Below are 19,631 nucleotides of genomic sequence, written 5' to 3'. Positions count from 1 at the left end.
TAGTATTTTCTCTATTCACATGTTCCACTGAGATTTTCAAAAATTGAAAAAAAAAGGAAATAAAAATAATAAAATAAGATATTAACATATAAATAAAATATAAATATAAATATAAATATAAATAAAATCTTAACCTCGGTTCGTTTCATATTGACTCAATCCACACACTTTAGGTACCCATTTACGTACCTACTAATAATATGATTGAAAATTTTAAAGAAATTATGGTGTTCTAAACTTGAGAGACCACCGAAGAAAATTAACTTAGAAAAAAGAAGATATGTTAAAGAAGTTTCTTTTAAGAAAGAAACAAAAAAAAGTATAAATTCAGTTGATTTGGTGTGGTTTAAACAATATATATAATGCAAATTTTATTTGACAAAAAACAAAGTGAAGATGAAATTAATAATTATTAGATGAAAATAAAGCATAAATGCACCAAAGAGGGACTAATCCCTAGTCAAGACAAACTATGAGAAAGCCTTTACCACTATGTTGTTTAAACAATTCAATATTAAAAATGAGTTTTAATAATAATATACATATAATAATTATGTGGATCTATAAATTAATTTTCTAACTCTTTATAACAAAGAAAATTCGAAATGAATTGATTATGATCGTTTAAAATGTCAAAATTATTTTATTCTATTATATAGATTTATTTAGTTATGTGTAGGAATTGGTATATTAAACAACTATTAACTTTGTTATATTGATGGTTTACCGTTATTTTTCTCAAAATGATATTTAACTTAATTATTTGCGTTACAATCAATAAATTTAACCATTATTATACAATACACATTAAATTTAATATTATACTCATTAAGATGATAATATTATTATTATAAAGTATTTTAAATCATATACTAATATAAACATTTTTTTTTTGTTATCAATTAATCTAACTCATAAATCATACTAACATTTTGATATTTTTACATAATTTAAAATTTTGTAAATAAATATATCATAATTCGTGCATCGCACTCGAAGGCGTACTAGTGTTAACAAAACTCAAGTACGAAGGAAATTGGTCTCATAATCAACAATGATTAATTACATAGGTAATTTTTAAACTATATATTCTTAGATAAATTAATAAAAACTATCAACAAATTTTTGTTAGTATTTATTTTTTCCTAAAAAGGGTGGTGATACCTCTTTCTTTTTTTGGGGGGTGGGGAGGGGGAGGGGCGGGTGGCTCTCATGGGTATTGCTCCCTTTTTATGGACAGTAATTAGTCCACTATATATGTATAAGGAAATAATGGACAATAATTAGTCCACTATATATATAAGGAAACAATTTTAAAGTAATCAAGGAAAGAAATAAATGTAAGGGTAATATTGTAAAATAATAAATCAATTATTAAATATAATTACACATATAATTATAACAAATATAAAATGACTAATTTGACCTATTATGGCTGCCATAATTATGGCCATTTAGCACTACCCATTTGACAATAAGCCAGTTCATTGTTACTCACATGTTTTGGTAGTTGTAGACTAGTTAGTCCTCACATTAAATCCTGTTTTTTCCAGGCTACATACTACTTGGCAAATTGAAATTTATGAGCTTTCAATGATGTTTTGACTTACCTATTACGTACTGTACATGTAATTGACTAGTATTTTCTTCGAATTGGTGAAGAATTTCAATTAATTAATTAATTAGTACGATGTAAGTATCTATTAATTATCTGATATCTTTATTTTTATTTAAAAAGATACAATCATGTAATTATATTTGTAGATTTTTTTTGGTGAAAACCTTCAACTACTATCTTTAATAGACACTTGGTAAAATTTACGTTTTTGTGCCACAATTAAAACGAGTAAACAAAACTTGAAAAATCAGGTATTTATAAAGATATTATTATTATTATTATTAGTGGTGGTGGTGGTGGTGGTGCGCTATATATAAAATTAGAGAGAGTGCGATTATTGTTAAATAAATAGTTAAAAGCGATGACTAATCAATAACAAATAACAATACTTAAAATAAGGTTTCAAATTGAAAAAAAAAAGTATGGTCATACTCTAATAAAAAAATATAATTATACTACTAGCTAGTCATGAGATCTATCGACGTTTCATACTGTATGTATAAATCTTCTTTTATCAATAAATTTTTATATTTTGAACCTTATTGAGAAATAAAATACTCTTGTAATAATTTAATGCAATGCCCATAATATGTTGGCATTGTAATAAATGAGCTGTAGCAAATTGACTAACAAAAGCACATAGCCCTGCCATCCCAGTTGTATAAGCACATACATGCATGATAGTTAGTTTACATAAAATGTGGTGCATTTTAAACTCATTTACTTTAACATATTCTTAATTTGAGTAACTCTAACATCAATAAATAATTAAAAAATAAATATGAACGTATTACTTGTATAATAATTTCTCCATCACATGCACACACTCACACACATGTATTTGTTTCTTCAAATTTAACTTTCAAAAAAAAAATCATCATGTCCGGAGCCCTAGCTACGAGTAACGAATTTTGATAGATAGTAGTATTATATATTTAGAAACTATTTTCTTCTTTATTCCATGCATGATTCAACGAATTTGATCTTATATATATATATATATATATATAGAAATGTTTTCTTTATTTCATAATACATTGATAGATTTTTATTTCCAAAAGTATACTCCTAAATGTACTGATTGGGACTTGAAATTTACTTCTTTTCATTTTACTTGAAGCCATATATAACATGAAAAGCAAAAATATCCTTGGAAAACTATTTAGTAAAAGATAATGTTATTTGAGTGAAAATTAATCATCGTGTAGCATTGATAAATTTACAGCCTAGATAAGGGCGGGTCACAAATTACTAGTAGTAATTAATTAGTTGGTATTTTGGTGAAGATGAGCTGCAAAATTAGTGGTGTGTACAACGAAATTAATGACCCACATGGGGAACACTAAAGTGCATATCATGTGCAATGTGTGTTATAGTGTGGTAGGAATCCAATTTTATATCTCATGTCACTCTCACTTTATTCATATACACTACCTACCTTCTAATTTTTGGATCTATTATTTTTCCTTTTGATTACAGGCTTATACAGTTTTGTTTTATAGTATAATGAATATCTTACAATAGTTAGCTTCCATTATCGCACAAAGATATAAGCACTTGCTTTCTTAACTTTATTTTAATTTGGAGTCGTAAGTCATAACTACACGTACTACGCATATACACGCACGTCATTACCGCTTACCAATTTGTTTGGTACATAAACAAAATCATATCGTAAAAATTCAAATGAATTATCATTTGCACATCTAGGGAATATGTATATTCGATTCGAATTAACTTCTAATTAAGAAGTTGAATTTATTGGGTTTACATTATCCAATATACTAGTATTACGTATAAATATGTGGAGTAATACTTATATATAACTCAATTGATGTACGTGAAATAGAACAATTTATTATATCTTTTGCCAGTTATAGAAACTCTAAAAGTAAAATACTAATTTGTTTTATTTAGTACTATTCATTATCCCGATAACCGCAATTTTGTGATACTATACGGTCGGTAATGTTTATATTTGTAATGATATATATAGCTAACTTTTTTGTATCACATATGTTGACATGTGTAACTTTATGTTGGAAAGTTAAATTAAATTGGTTGATGTACGAAACCTTATCCCATGAACTTAGCTATACGAATAGACTTGATTGATGCATGAATTATTCCTGTGTAAAGAGAACAAAAGAATCGGGTGATTTTATTCGATGTAAATTACTTATCGATCCATACCAAAACATTACTGCATATACCTGCAGTTTTGTTGCCACATTTATATGGAAGATTTTGTTGTGATTTGTATATGATGTAAGTTAATTTCTGAGGAATGCATGTGTGCAATATTTTACATAGACTATACTATTTAGATCTAATAATTGAAGCAACAGGTAACGATTTTAAGCATGCAATTAATTAATGGGTGATTCTATTCATAGCCCCCATTTTACTCCTTATAGCCCCCATTTTAAAATATTAATAATAATTAATTAAAAATTTACTATTTTACCCTATATTTTATAAACCCCAAATTACATTACAATTTAAATTTTATAGCCCCCATTATACAATGCTTATGCATCGACTTGAAGCAGTTAAAAGAATCTGCATCGCAAAATTTCACTGGATATTTTAATTTAAAATGGCTCCAGGAAACTCATACCGCACATAATCATAAGAGTCAGATTGTTGCAATGTGTGATCAAAGTTTGTGGTGTGATAGACTGTATTAATAGTGGGTTTGAAATTGGGAGATTTTAATTATGGGTGTATGGGGATTGTTAGCTGGCAGTGGAAATAAAGAGATCGAGAATAGAAGTCTCCAGCCCTATCATTTCTTTGTACATGAGAGTCAGATTGTTGGAGATCATCTGCACGGGGTCGGTGATGCCGCTATTCAAGGCCAGATCCACCACGGCGGGGCGACGTTGGTCTTGGTTGCAGTTCTCGTCGTAGAGCGCCGAGGAAGGGTTGTCGAAGGCCGGCGGCATGCTCATGCCCCTGGGGTTGTCCCAATTTCAGTAGGTGGAAGGATGTACCTGTCCTGCTTCGGCCTCTGCAGGGGATCTCGTGCAGCTTTTGCACCGCCTTCACATACCCGCAGCGGTCCAGGACGTGCTCCATTAATTTGGGGCTATGCAATATAGGGTAAAATAGTAAAATTTAATTAATTATTATTATTATTTTTAAAAGGGGCTGTAAGGAGTAAAACGGGGGTTATGAATAGAATCACCCTTAATTAATGCATGATCTCACTCATAATAGAAAGATCAAGATGGAACAACAGCATCTATATATACATGTACGCACTATATTTTTTAAGTTAAAGACATATCCATTGACAATCTATTATGTCATTATCTGCTTTCAAAAATAAAATGTCTATTATCCTTATTTCAGATTCAAAGCATCCGCAGCGGGATTTAATGGGCAGGCTCGAGCCTTGCCCTGGGCCTGTTGCTGAACGCCCCTGGCTAGCTAGATGCCAAGCCCGGCTTGTTGCGCTTTATAGAAAGCACATGCATTGCATGCATTATTTATAAAAAAAATGAAATTAAATTTTGAAATCAAGTCATTATTTGTTTAGATTTTTTTATTCCTGAGTCATTGAACGGCACTTTTCCTTTATTCTTTTTTTAATCAAATACCTCCTATTTTCACTCATTTTTTTACACCAAATCTAAATATCTTCTTCTACTTTTATGATTTATTTTAAATTAATGTAATTTTAATTATTTTTAATGTAATTTTTTTAACAGATTGCCTTTTTTTAAAATAATATATTCAGTTAATAAAAAATTAATTCAAAAAATAAAATAAAAAAGAGTAAAAATAAACGTATAAGCAAATTTTCTACTTTATTACCTACACAATTAAAACACTAATCACTAACGCCTAAAATTCAGTGCCCAAAAGAAACGACTCATGTTTCGCGGGACGGAAGGAGTACTAAAATAAACTTCAACAAAAATCATATATTTTAAATTGGTGTAAAAATTGCAGGAACATATCTACTTATGCATTCACACAAATTTACTATGCTCGACTTCGATCAAGAATTTTCTTACTTATTTAGGATTATAATGTTTTATCTTCCCTTAAGGGTGTTCTCTTGGATTATATCATTAAAAAAGATGGAAAAATACTATTACACTTTTAACTTGTGATAATATTATCATGAATTTAAGTGAAAATATGGGAAAATCGGCTGCTCAGAAAAAGTCTCCTTGACAAAATTTTACAACTAAGAGAACGTGTGAAAGAGTGGAAAAATAAAGGAAAAATATATGTATTTCATCATTTGTCATCAAAGAGAATGCATCCTAATAAATATACATTGACACTCGGATGCACGCTCAATTTCCTCATTCACTCATATGCTACCATTTTGAGTTTTCTCGTATTGATACGATGATGGTGACGACAATGTGCGGAGGTTAGCTCAGTGAATGGCTGGCGGTGGGTGGGAAGTGGCGGTCGGTAAATATAGTAGGGCAGGCGGGAGATAGCGTCGCAAGAGGCGAGAACTGGGAGGGGGATTTTTTATTTTATTTTTATTAATGGTAGATTAGTCTATTTATTTACATGTAAAAGTGGCTACTTTTATTATTTTATTAAATTGGTGGCTCTTAATTTTATTTTCACTATCCAAAATGACTACTTTTCAACCATGGATGGAGTCGTTAGATTATATATTAGTGCAATCTAGTCTTAAAATGGGATAATTTAGGAGGGATGGATGTTTGAGTGTGTGTGATGGAGCAGAGCAGAGGCCATAAATATGGAGTGCAATTGCAAGCATGCATGAGCGATTAAATTATGTAGTTTTTGTACATGAAGTAGAATTAGATTTAGAGGCTGAGGGGCTGTATTGTGTTGGCAGAAATAAATGCATTTAAACGCCAACTAACACTTTCTATCTCTCAACTTGCAAATATTATGGCCTCCCATTGATGGGGACATTCGCATATATACCTAACTTTTGACATTTTTCTATAGTTTATTACAAGTACTGGGAATATGTATCGCCCCATTCTTGGCTGATGTACAAATAAATTGTCTACATTATATATACATGTACACGTACGTATACATTTTTTTTTATCGGGAAAAGAAGTTTAAATAACCCATCCACTGGTACCAGAGGTACCGAAATTCAACCGACAAAAAACACAATACTGCAATAAAAAAAGGATGCAGGCCATTACAGACTTTCCGCAAGCAAAAAAACGGATCAGCCTCTATGGACAGGGACAGAGCCAAGTTCCGGACTTGACTCATGCGGTCGCCCCAATAATTTTTTTTAATTATTATATTGAAATTGTATTTTATATTTTTATGAATAAAAATATAATTTCATTTGCTCAAATTTGTTCCTAAATATAAATATACAATTTTACCCGCCCATTTTTAATTTCCTAGCTTCGTCCCTAACTATGAACCAAAAATTGATATCATCACATATTTTATTATATTCATTAGGCTCAAGAACCTTAATAGTTGTACCAAAACAATTGTATTAAATTCTTATAGAAATTTTAATATTTTTTACGAATAGCTACAAAAATACAGTCCAATGCAGCATCATTAGCCGTGAAGACCTACATCTCTGAAAACAAAAGGGACAAATAATCAAATTAATTGCTAGCTAGATTTAAAATTAATTTTACAACTAAAATTTGTCACTTCTAAATACGAGAATAATTAAAATACCTCAAATTAGTCAAATACATAAAGTTGTTGGTAAGATTTAAACTCAAATACATTACATAAAGTTGTTGGTAAAATTTGAGCTTAAAGCTAAAATACACATTTCATATTTATATATGTTATTCCGAAAAAACTGACCCTCGGATTCATACAAACGAAATGCATATACTCTATAAGTGGGAAAGATATATATATATATATGTAAACTTTAGCCCAACATAAAATAATTTCCAAGTTATATAAGAATTTGTTTCTTCCTTTATTTAATAAAAATTCATTGAAATTATTGATATAAATCCTATGTTTGTCCTCGTTTGGAAAAGATAAATCATCTAACCTATTTTTGTACTCAACCTAGCTAGTATCCTATCTCTATAATAGTAATATAGTTTATTGTTATCACATTTATATGCATCAATATAAGGAATACACGCCGTCACAAAAGGGGTGTAATCGAACCGAGCCGAACTGAATAGTGGTGTGCTCAAGTTTGGTTTGTTAAGTATCGAATCGAATCCCGAACTTTACTTACTGAATACTTTGAGGCTCACGAGCCTAATCGAGCCTATACGAACTTTCTAAATTTATATTTATATTCAAAATATTGATTATTTATTTAAAATAATAAATATATTAATTATTTTCTTATAACAAACAAAATTAATTAGAGATTTAATACAATTAATATTAATTTTAGTGGATAAATATAAATTATGTCTACTAATAATTTATATTTTTCAAACTGAATCACTTGACGAACATGTTCACGAGCTAACGAGCCGAATACTACTAAGCTCAAGTTTGATTTGTTTATTTTACGAACTTCTCTAAACGAACTTGAACGAGCTTTTTCGAGCCGAGCTCCGAATAGTTCGCGAGCGGCTTGATTTGTTTACAGTCACATAATGGAATTGAAGACTCCCATATCTAACTAACATCCTCCAACTTGTGCATTAGCCACAAATTTCCAAAATTACCCTTGGAACCACCTACCCCAATGACACCATATTGAAGTCGTCGATGTTATTACATATCTCTGTTGCCAACCCATTCTTCCTCAGCTAGCAATTGGACATTGAATACCGCTGCCCCTTCAGACATATCCCATCGTCCACAAAAAAAAATTGCTACGTTATGAACGAAACGAGTTTTAATAAAATATAAGTATAATAAGGGTCTCACTTTAAATATGAGTGAAATTGAATATGAGTCGCACTTTAAATATGAGTGAAGTTGTACGGACCCTAATTACTACTATAAATAAAAGTAACAATTTTTTTGCGAACAAATCGAAAAGGAAAATTGTGACAACTTTTTGTGTGGAGGGAGTGTGTTGAAATAATTCGTTTTCTTATCCTCATGGTTGGCAAAAAAGTGTGTTGATTGAGACTCTGGAACAAACATGTGCAAAACATACCCTCCGCACCTCAAAGGTTTCAAACTGTGTGACTATTTTGAAGGTCTCTTGATTTTTGTCGCGCAAGTTGATAATTAACATCAAATGAACTGTAACACGCCTGATGTGTTTAATTCGAACTGTAATGTCAGCCAATAGACTATCATGGTGTTTGACTATGCTTATTTTAAAATTTTTATAAAATGTAATGTTTCAAGAGCTTATAAGTTATTAAAGTGGTTAGATATTTGAATTTAAAAATTAGAGAGAGAAAATTTAAAATAGATAAAATTAAAAGAGCATATAATGAAAATAATAAATCATATAAAAATTGTTTCTATTAAATATACAATTGCAAAAGAATAAGTTAGAGATAATGAATTTATTTTTTTGGGTAACTTATTAATTATTGGAACTTATTTTTATATTTTATTAATTATTTAAAAAATTATTTTATCAAACAACTTATAATTTTTTTAAGAAATTATAAATTCAGTCAACCAAACAATCTCTAAATTTGAACCGCAAGTGGGACACTAGAAACGCTTAGGCTATGTTTATTCATAACCAAAAGCACCGATCGTGAGGACAAAAAATTTAAACAAAAATATATAAAATATTGATTGAGGGCATAACCGCTTGTGTCTGCATTCTGCAGACCAACCCTTCAATAAACTTTTACAATAAAATCAGATAATGCCATTTGGCATTTTATAATTAAAAAAATGATAATAAATAATAGAAAAAGAAAAAAAATATTTAGATTGTAGTTGGCATTTTATAATTAAAAAAATGATAATAAATAATAGAAAAAGAAAAAAAAATATTTAGATTGTAGTGAATTATTGATAAAGTATAAAATTATAGAATTTTAATTAAATTATAGATTGTATATGTAGAATAAAGATAAATGACTTTTTTTTTTTTATTAAAGATTGGATTATTGAGAGTCATTGATAAATACCCCCTCCAATTCAAATTATTAGTCATTTTGGTGTTTTTAATTATTTGTATGATAATAGTCGTTTTGGCTTTAGGTACTAAAACTGCCCCGTTCAACTCTTTATTAATTATTCAAAGTATAATATTGATTTCCAAAGTAATGAAAATATGGGTTCAACTGTTTATTAATTACTCTTTTTTCTTTTTTTTTTCTTATGAGATAGTGACTGTAAAATTAAAGAAAATATCACTAATTATGGTTAATTTAAGTAGTTTTTTTATTTATTAATATGTGTGCTAAATTTTAGGAAGATTTATAATTTGAATAGGTGGGAATATAAATTTTTGTAATTATTTCATTACTTCCTCAATTTCGTACCATTTCTGGTGGCCCTTACATATGGCTATTCTATGAAAAAAAAATTACATATGGCTATTGGATACACACGTGTCATGTATAGAAGTTGTCAAAGTCTTATCTCGTGATTTTACATCAAAACACATGCCAATAGAATACAATTATAATTAAGTGGATACCCATATAATATCATTCGCTCCAAATCAGTTCTCATATTAATTAGCTAGGAAAAGAATACGAGAAATATTAAATGCTATTAAGGACAATATACATATGATATAACTTAATATAATAGTGACACTTAATTTCATAAGTATCAACCTAAAACCAAATAATAATAGGAAAAATCTAAATGCACATAATATGTGCACACTTAATTGGACATTTTTGTCAATTTGTATATTTTTATTAATTGAGGAATTAATTTAATTTTATTTGAATTTACAATTTACCTCATTACCCATGATAATTATTAAGGAAATGATTTCTCATAATCTTTCCTTAAAATTCAAAATCTTATTTCCTTTCTCATAATCTTATTATCGGCCTCACCTCCACACTCACAGACGCTCCAACAATGGTGAACTTCGACGACGACTCTCGCAACCGCGCGCCCTTACGGTCACTGCCTCGTTGCTGGCATCGCCAAGTACGTCGTGGATCTCAAGGGCGTCATCTCCGTGGACGCGCTCGTTTCACAGGACAAGAAGGTGTCTACCTGCAAGGAGGTCAAGAGCAGGTTCGAGGAGAGGTTCAAGACCGGGAAGAACAGTTGGTTTTTCTCGAAACTCAAGATTTGAAGCGGTCATTCAACCTTTGGTTTCCAATTTTTTTATGGTTTTTTTGTAGTTTTGATTAATGAAGTTGTTTGTTTATGACAATGAAATTTTCATATGACCATGATTTGAATTTTATATGGAATCTCAAGTTTACATTATACAAATTGAATATTAAGAACATAGATTCTCATTCTTTTCTCTACAAGATTTCATTTGTTTATGAACAAGATCCAAAAACATATAATCTACAAGGGTTATAATGAAAATCTTGATTACAACAAGGTGAAATTTCAACCAAATCGCAATCAAATACAATGCCCACAACCTGTTCAATGAAATTCTTGAGTGGGTCGTTCATGTATATTAGATTCCACCTTTTTTTCATTCGCTTTTTCTTTCCACAAGATACAAATAACATACTACAAATTAATTGTTGAATTAAAATGTGTTATAAACATTTGCTCAAAAAGCATGCGTGTCCCCTTTGCATTTGAATTTGGAGTATGCCAAAGGTGTCACCTAGTGTTGTCGTTCACATGCTTAGTTGTGAAACTTCAATTTCATCTTTATTTATTTTTGTGAAGAGTTTCATTTTTTTGTCGATTACTTTACATGTGAAACAAAATAACTAATCAAGCTCAAACAAAAGAATATAAAACACAAATAATATATTAATTGGAATTCAAATTGATAGACCTTATAGACCAAAATTATACATTTTGGCCTATTTAACACAAAATAACAAAAACTTGAAAATATGGAATGACCAACTTTATTTGTGAGAGGGGGTGGTGTCATTTTGGTCTCACCTCCAATGGTGATATTTCGTGTCATTTTGTTATGTATTCTCTAAAGAATGATTGTTTGAACTTTATTCATGTCAAAAATTAAGGTAGAATATGCATTGACCGTTTCTCCAAAAAATATAATTTATATTAATAAATTGGGCATATTTTAAGAACAAATTAATTATTTTCCAAAATTATTGAAGTTAAGAAAAAGGAAAAAATATCATTAAGAACAAATCAATAACTTCTTAATATAGAATAAGGATAATTCAGTCCAAGATAAAATTTGAACCGGAATATAAAAAATAAACCGGTCCGGTTTATTAAGTGCGCACATATTATGTGTGTTTAGCAGTACTCATAATAGTTCGATCCAGAAAGAATGTAATTAACATAAATGTGAACAAAAGACTAGCTAATTCTAGATTCTAGTGGATGAATCAAGTCGATCGTGTTTGCAACTAAGACAAATTAATTAATACAGAGCCTCAAATGCAGCAAATTAGGCATATTGCTGTAGCAATAAATGTGTCATTCAACCTATTCGCAAACACCACTCCAAAGAAACAGAAGCAAAACTCTAGTATTTGAAGCATTATATATATCCCATCCTAAAATCTGCATTCGCTAGTAACAGAAAACAAACTTTCATTCTCCAACCGCTAATCTCTCATTTGGAAATCGCATTATTTTAGGCGCTCAAAGGTTTTAGGAATCTCGAGACCATGGTTTCACCATTGTCTGCTTGGCCATGGGAATTCTTGGGTAACTACAAGGTACTTGGACACTAAAATACGATCATATTTGTATAAAGAAGAAATTTTAATTTCTCGCAGAAAAGTTTTAAAATCTTGTGTTTGATACTGCAGCTTGGTGTTTATGGGGTTTTCCTGGGGAAAGCAATATATTCAAGATTTCAAGAAGAAGGCATGAAACAGACTAATTGGTTTCTTCACATCTTCATCATATGTATGCTGAGACTCTTTGTGCACCAGCTATGGAGTTCTTACAGCAGCATGCTCTTTCTCACTCGCAACCGACAGATTAACAAGCAAGGAATTGATTTCAAACAGATTGACAAAGAATGGAACTGGTAATAAATATGACGCTAGTTTTCTTTTTTGTGTTGTTAATTAAGGTGGAAGAAGTCATGGTTTAATTTACTAAATATATATATATTGTAGGGATAATTTCATTATTCTTCAAGGCATCATTGGTGCTCTAGTGTTGTACATGTTCCCAACTTTTGAAAGACTATGTATATGGAACAAAAATGGGCTGAGTGCAGCACTGGTTCTTCACGTATCTATCTCGGAGCCTCTTTTCTACACCATTCACAGATGCTTTCATGGAGATTATCTCTTCAGTCGCTATCACTCTTTCCACCACTCTTCCCCTGTACCACAGCCCCTTACAGGTACAAGTTTAATGCATAAAAGTATTCTACTCCAAATAGATTTTTAAGCCATCACTTATTCATATAATTGGTTTATATTCTGCTGCAGCTGGAAATGCCACATTCTTGGAACATCTTTTGCTGACTGTCGTAGTTGCAGTGCCAATTATCGGTACTTTTGCAATTGGCCATGGATCCATAAGCTTGATCTACGCCTACCTTCTGTTGTTCGACTGTCTGAGATGTTTAGGCCACTCCAATGTGGAGTTCATTCCTCATCAGATATTTGATGCAGCACCATTCCTCAAATATCTACTCTATACTCCAACGTAATTGAATTTTCTTCAAACACATGTCTTTAATCCTTTACTTTGATATATTATTGATTTTTATTTGATTCTAGCTAGCTACTGCTAAATTCTTTTAGCTAGGATATAATTTGGTTCGAGTCACTGATCTCTCAACTAATTTATTAGGCGGACAACTACTTTTTATATATGTACAACTTCTCCAATAGTCCAACCCCAATTTATTTTTATTTTATATTTTCTGATATATTGACTGTGCAGGTACCACTACCTACATCATGTTGAGAAGGACTCAAATTATTGCCTTTTCATGCCTCTTTTTGATGCATTAGGAAACACATTGAACAAAAAATCATGGGATGTGCAGAGGAGAAACAGTTTAAACTCAGGTCCCTTCAAAAGATCCACAAAACTGCAAGCATTTCTCTATTTAAAATGAATGGTACATGATCATTAAACTCTTTGAGAATTCTTGAAAAAAATGCAGGTGTAAATGGGAGGGTTCCAGATTTTGTATTCCTTGCACATATAGTGGATATGTCATCTGCAATGCACGCGCCGTTTCTGGTCCGATCAATGGCCTCGTTGCCCTTCTACACAAGACTATATTTGATTCCATTATGGCCCATCTCTTTCGCGGTGATGTTCCTGATGTGGGCTAAATCTAAGACTTTCTTGGTCTCTTTCTACTACCTAAGGAACCAGCTGCACCAGACGTGGGTTGTTCCCCGGTTTGGTTTTCAGGTAACTAAGTGCAGTTTTAATTGGTCTAAACATGAAAATGTAGGCACATTCCTAATGTGTTGTTGTGCATTGTTGCAGTATTTCTTGCCATTTGCAGCAAAAGGCATCAATAGACAAATAGAAGAGGCTATTCTTCGAGCTGACAAATTGGGAGTTAAAGTCATTAGCCTTGCTGCTTTGAATAAGGTCACTCTCCTTGTTTCTATTTGTTCTCACTCTTACATCATATATACATGTCTACAAACATATACACATTCTAGGATTGGTCTCTGCTTAAGCAGCTAAACTAATTAATAATGGGGTTCGGTCCAAATTGCAGAATGAGGCTCTAAACGGAGGCGGAACAATCTTTGTGAACAAACATCCGAACCTTAAAGTCCGCGTGGTGCACGGGAACACTTTGACAGCAGCTGTGATTCTTCATGAGCTCCCTCAAGATGTAACCGAGGTGTTCTTAACTGGAGCCACTTCGAAACTGGGAAGAGCTATTGCTCTTTACCTTTGCAGAAAAGGAGTTCGAGTTCTAGTAAGTAGCCATACCTGCATTCTTAACAAGAAATGATGATGATGAATTAATAAAACCAATCTTATGTGCAGATGCTGACTCTATCAACAGAGAGATTCCGAAAGATCCAGAAAGAAGCACCAGGTGATTGCCAGAAGTACCTTGTCCAAGTAACTAAGTATCAAGCTGCACAAAACTGCAAGGTATAGATACCAACATTTGGTAATATTAGACATACATATACATAAGACTGACACACACAATATGGGATTGTTGTAGACATGGATAGTAGGAAAATGGATCACACATTGGGAGCAAAGATTCGCCCCGGCTGGAGCTCACTTCCATCAGTTTGTGGTTCCAGCTACAAAGCCATACAGAAGGGACTGCACTTATGGCACTCTTGCAGCCTTGAGGCTACCCGAAGACGTGCTAGGGCTGGGGTCGTGTGAGGTAATCAATTACTCTCACACTCAAATTACATGTTTTTACAAAATGCAGAGGAATAACGTACTTGAATGTTTTGCGTTGGCAGTACTCAATGGACAGAGGGATTGTGCATGCTTGCCATGCAGGTGGAGTGGTTCATTTCCTGGAAGGATGGACTCACAACGAAGTGGGAGCCATAGACGTTGACCGGATTGACTTTGTGTGGGAGGCTGCAATGAAGCATGGTTTTAAGCTCGTCTCAGATAATGCCACCAAATACAAGGATTAATTTAGACACTAGCTACTACACCAATTCAAATATGTATACTAAGAAACACCATTTTCTTCTTGCCTTGACATCATCATCGCTTTCTAACAATTATTTTGATCGCCAAAATGTAACATTTGTTTGCATTGTATCATCAGTTGAGTTAATCAAGATTCTGTTGTTGGAGATTTTCTAGCAATTGATGATGGAATGATTCTTGAAAAAATGGAAACACTACTTACTGCCAGTGCCAGTAAATTAGTATTAATAAAAGATGGTGATTTTAATTAGGGTTGTCAATCTGGCAGAAAAGGGGAAAGGACGCCAAACGGCGTCGTTGCGGTGAGGATTGGAATGAATGTCTCACCTCACCGCCATAGGATATTTGGAAAGTACACGTTTCGGCATTTGCAGCTTCAAGCGTGTCCATCACCGTTTTCTAATTCCACAAACTCTCTTTCTCTCTCTCGCCGCGTTGCGTTAGGTTAGCTACTGAACAATGGCGAAGAAAGTCGTCTCTGTTGCCGTTTCTGGGTGGAAGGCGAAGCCAACAAAACGCATCAGCAAAAGGAGAAAACTAAAATCGGCGTTGAAGATGATCTTCAACTATATGAAATCGGACTCTTACTTGTTTGCGCCCTTGATCTGTCCCCCCGTCTCTTCTGGTATTTCAACACTAATTCTCGTTTTCTGCAAATTCGAGTTACTTATTCTGCATTTGTGTAAGCAGGTGAAGTCTCCTTTAAAGGCATGGAAAAGAAATTGGTTGAAGATGAGTATCTGAGATGTGACGCCTACATGTATGCCCCCTTAGTTATGGATCCTGCATATTGTTGGGAAAACTGGTGAATAAATATTCACGAGTGTCAAAATAAATGACACTTGCACAGCGGAACCAGGATAATTCTTTTCCCTCTTGCTGGATTACAAAATGGGATCCAAACCAAGAAAAATATTTGGTGCAAAATATAAGAAAAATATGAGACAAGAATTTTTACGTGGAAAACCCAAATTGGGAAAAACCACGAGACCGTAGTCTAGAAATCTTCCACTATGTATATAGTAGGCTTACAAAATTCTCCCTACACAAAATAGGGGAAACACAAATCTCAAGTTTAATAACTTGGAAAATACAAGAGGACTGAGCTACTATTTTAAGAGAGATGAAAAATCCTATGATTTTTCCTCACAATTTTCTTCTCTCAAAAAAGCACTCACCAAACTCTCTCTTGTTTTGCCTCACACCTCTCGCACTTCTGCACATCTTTCCTTCTGCAGAATGAGCTCAATTTATAGGCAAAATTGAGCTGCCGATTGTTGAAAAAATGAGCAGCAGCAATTGTTGAAGCTGCAATTGTTGAACTTCAATTAATCTGCACAACTAATAGTCAAAAAAGTTGTGGCTCAAATGTCAAAAGGTTTGGGGCCCACATCAAAGTGGAAGACAAACTCAACAATTCTCCCCCTCCACTTGATGTGGGGATTCAACTAGACCTGCTTCACGTTTGCAGATCTCAAACTTATCTCGGGGTAAGGACTTGGTAAACATATCTGCACCATTCTCATCGGTGTGGATCTTCTCGAGCTGCATTAGTTTTCTTTCAAGTACATCTCGAATCCAGTGATATCTCACATCAATATGTTTCGTTCTCGAGTGAAAACTCGAATTCTTACTCAAGTGAATTGCACTTTGACTGTCGCAGTAAAGCACATGCTTCTCTTGCTTCAAGCCCAACTCTTGTAGAAACTTCTTCAACCACAACACCTCTTTGCAAGCTTCCGTCACAGCAATGTACTCAGCTTCCGTTGTGGATAATGCCACGCATTTTTGAAGTTTCGATTCCCACGAGATAGCTCCCCCTGCAAGTCTCATCAGGTATCCAGATGTGGATTTCCTGGAATCTATGTCACCAGCCATGTCTGCATCCACATATCATTCAAGTAGAATATGGTTATCACCAAACTTCAGACAAAGTTTAGAAGTACCTCTCAAGTACCGAAATATCCATTTCACTGCTGTCCAATGCTCTTTTCCTGGTTTTGAGAGAAATCGACTAACCACACCAACTGCGTGAGCGACGTCAGGTCTAGTGCATATCATAGCATACATTAGACTCCCCACCGCAGAAGCATATGGAATCTTTTGCAGTTCTTCCTTTTCTGTCTCACTTGTCGGGCATTGTGCTGAACTTAGCTTCATATGACCCGCAAGTGGAGTGGCGACTGGCTTCGACTTGCTCATTCTAAATCTTTCAAGAACTTTCTCAATATATTGTTCTTGAGATAACCAGAGCTTCTTGCTCTTCCTATCCCTGAAGATTTTCATTCCAAGGATCTGCTTAGCCGCGCCTAAGTCTTTCATCGCAAAAGACTTGCTTAGCTCTTTCTTCAGCTTATCAATCTAGCTGGCATCATGGCCTACAATTAACATATCGTCAACGTAGACTGACAATATGATAAATTCACCTCCTGCGAACTTCTTGAAGAAAACACAGTGATCTGAGGTGGTCCTGTTGTAGCCATGGGTTGACATGAAGGACTCAAACTTCATGTACCATAATCTGGGAGCTTGTTTCAGGCCGTACAAGCTCTTCTTCAACCTGCATACAAGGTTTTCTTTTCCTTTGACTTTGAAACCTTCAGGTTGGTCCATGTAGATTTCTTTGTCTAAATCTCCATGCAGAAATGCAGTCTTCACATCAAGTTGCTCGATCTCCAGGTCCAAACTGGCAGCAATCGCGAGCACCACTCTGATTGAAGACATCTTCACCACTGGTGAGAAAATCTCTTCAAAATCAACACCCTTTTTCTGACTGAAACCCTTCACAACCAGTCTCGCCTTGTACCTTGGTTGTGAGCTATTCTCCTCAGCCTTTAATCTGTAGACCCACTTATTTTTCAGCGATCTCTTGCCGGCTGGCAACTTCACTAAGTCATAGGTGTGATTTTCAACTAAGGAGTTCATCTCCTCCTTCATGGCTTCTAACCACTTCTCCTTTTGGTCATGCGCCATGGCTTCTACAAAACTCTGTGGCTCTCCTCCATCAGTGAGCATTACATACTCATGTGGGCTATATCTGGTAGAAGGTTGTCTTTCTCTGGTAGACCTTCTGACTGGAGGGACATCATCTTGTACAGGTGGAGTCTGATCGTCACCTGCTTCATCATCAACCGGATCACCATGCTCCGATTGGGTATCTCCCCCGTAATTCTGGAGTGTCGGTGATGGAACTGGATCTAAGTTGACAGGAACTTCTGAATTAGATTCAGGCTTTTCCTTCGCATCATCAGGAACTTGATCTTCAAGGAATACAACATCCCTGCTTCTGATGACTTTCCTGTTAACTGGGTCCCATAATCTATAACCAAACTCTTCATGAGCGTATCCCAAGAAGATACATGGTTTGGTTTTATCATCAAGCTTGGATCTCTCATCTTTTGGAATGTGAACAAAAGCCCTGCAGCCAAACACTCTCAAGTGTTTGTAAGACACGTCTTTCCCGGACCAAACTCTATCTGGAATGTCACCACCCAGAGGAGTTGATGGAGAAAGGTTGATCAAGTCAATTGCGGTCCTCATAGCTTCACCCCAAAAGGATTTTGGCAGTTTGGAGTGCGACAGCATGCATTTGATTCTCTCACAAATTGTTCTGTTCATCCTTTCTGCCACGCCATTATGTTGAGGGGTCTTTGGGACGCTTTTCTCAAGCTTGATACCATGGTTCCTGCAGTGTTGCTCAAACGGGCCTTGGTACTCACCGCCGTTGTCTGCACGAACACACTTCAGTTTCCTTCCTGTTTGTCTCTCGACTTTTGCTTGAAAATTCTTAAAGACCTCCAACGTTTGGTCTTTGGTTTTCAAAGCAAAACACCAGACTTTTCTCGAAAAATCGTCAATGAAAGTGACGAAATATAGTGCGCCACCAAGAGTTCTGTCTTTCATGTAGCACAAATCTGTGTGCACCAAATCAAGAGGTTGAGCTCTTCTTGAGGGAGAGAAGCTCTTGAATGCAACTCTGTGTTGTTTTCCGGCCAAACAATCAACACAGGTTTCCAAGTGCATTCCTTTAACCTCAGGGATGAGGCTTCTTCTAGCCAAGATCTCCAGACCTTTCTGGCTCAGATGCCCAAGCCTCTTATGCCATATCTCAATGGAGGAATTTTTGACGACTGCATTCACCTCTCCATTGGACAACGTTGCATGCATCATGTAGAGAGAATTTTGCTTTCTGCCCTTTGCTGCAATTAGAGAGCCTTTGATTAGCTTCCACTTTCCTCCGCCGAAATGGTTGATGTAGCCATTATCGTCGAGCTTGCCAGTGGAAATAATATTGAGTCTGATATCAGGAACATGTCGGACATCTTTTAAGATAAGCTTACATCCAGTGTTAGTAAGCAGGACAATGTCTCCTATACCAGCAACTTCTGTCACA

General features: G+C 34.0%; 1 protein-coding gene across 1 annotated transcript; it reads left to right on the top strand.

The window, feature by feature from the left end:
- The first annotated feature begins 12,021 nt into the window (after positions 1 to 12,021).
- Positions 12,022 to 15,384, top strand: LOC131005015 (very-long-chain aldehyde decarbonylase CER3-like). Its single transcript, XM_057931799.1, has 11 exons — positions 12,022 to 12,324; positions 12,418 to 12,641; positions 12,733 to 12,965; positions 13,054 to 13,273; positions 13,514 to 13,641; positions 13,740 to 13,996; positions 14,075 to 14,182; positions 14,316 to 14,522; positions 14,594 to 14,704; positions 14,781 to 14,954; positions 15,037 to 15,384. The coding sequence occupies exons 1-11, from the start codon at positions 12,274 to 12,276 to the stop codon at positions 15,217 to 15,219; spliced, it is 1,896 nt and encodes a 631-aa protein (XP_057787782.1). The 5' UTR covers positions 12,022 to 12,273; the 3' UTR covers positions 15,220 to 15,384.
- The last annotated feature ends 4,247 nt before the right edge of the window (positions 15,385 to 19,631 follow it).

This window comes from Salvia miltiorrhiza, chromosome 1 (genome assembly GCF_028751815.1).
Source record: "Salvia miltiorrhiza cultivar Shanhuang (shh) chromosome 1, IMPLAD_Smil_shh, whole genome shotgun sequence".
NCBI lineage: Eukaryota > Viridiplantae > Streptophyta > Magnoliopsida > Lamiales > Lamiaceae > Salvia > Salvia miltiorrhiza.
This window is presented reverse-complemented; position numbering and strand designations above follow the sequence as displayed.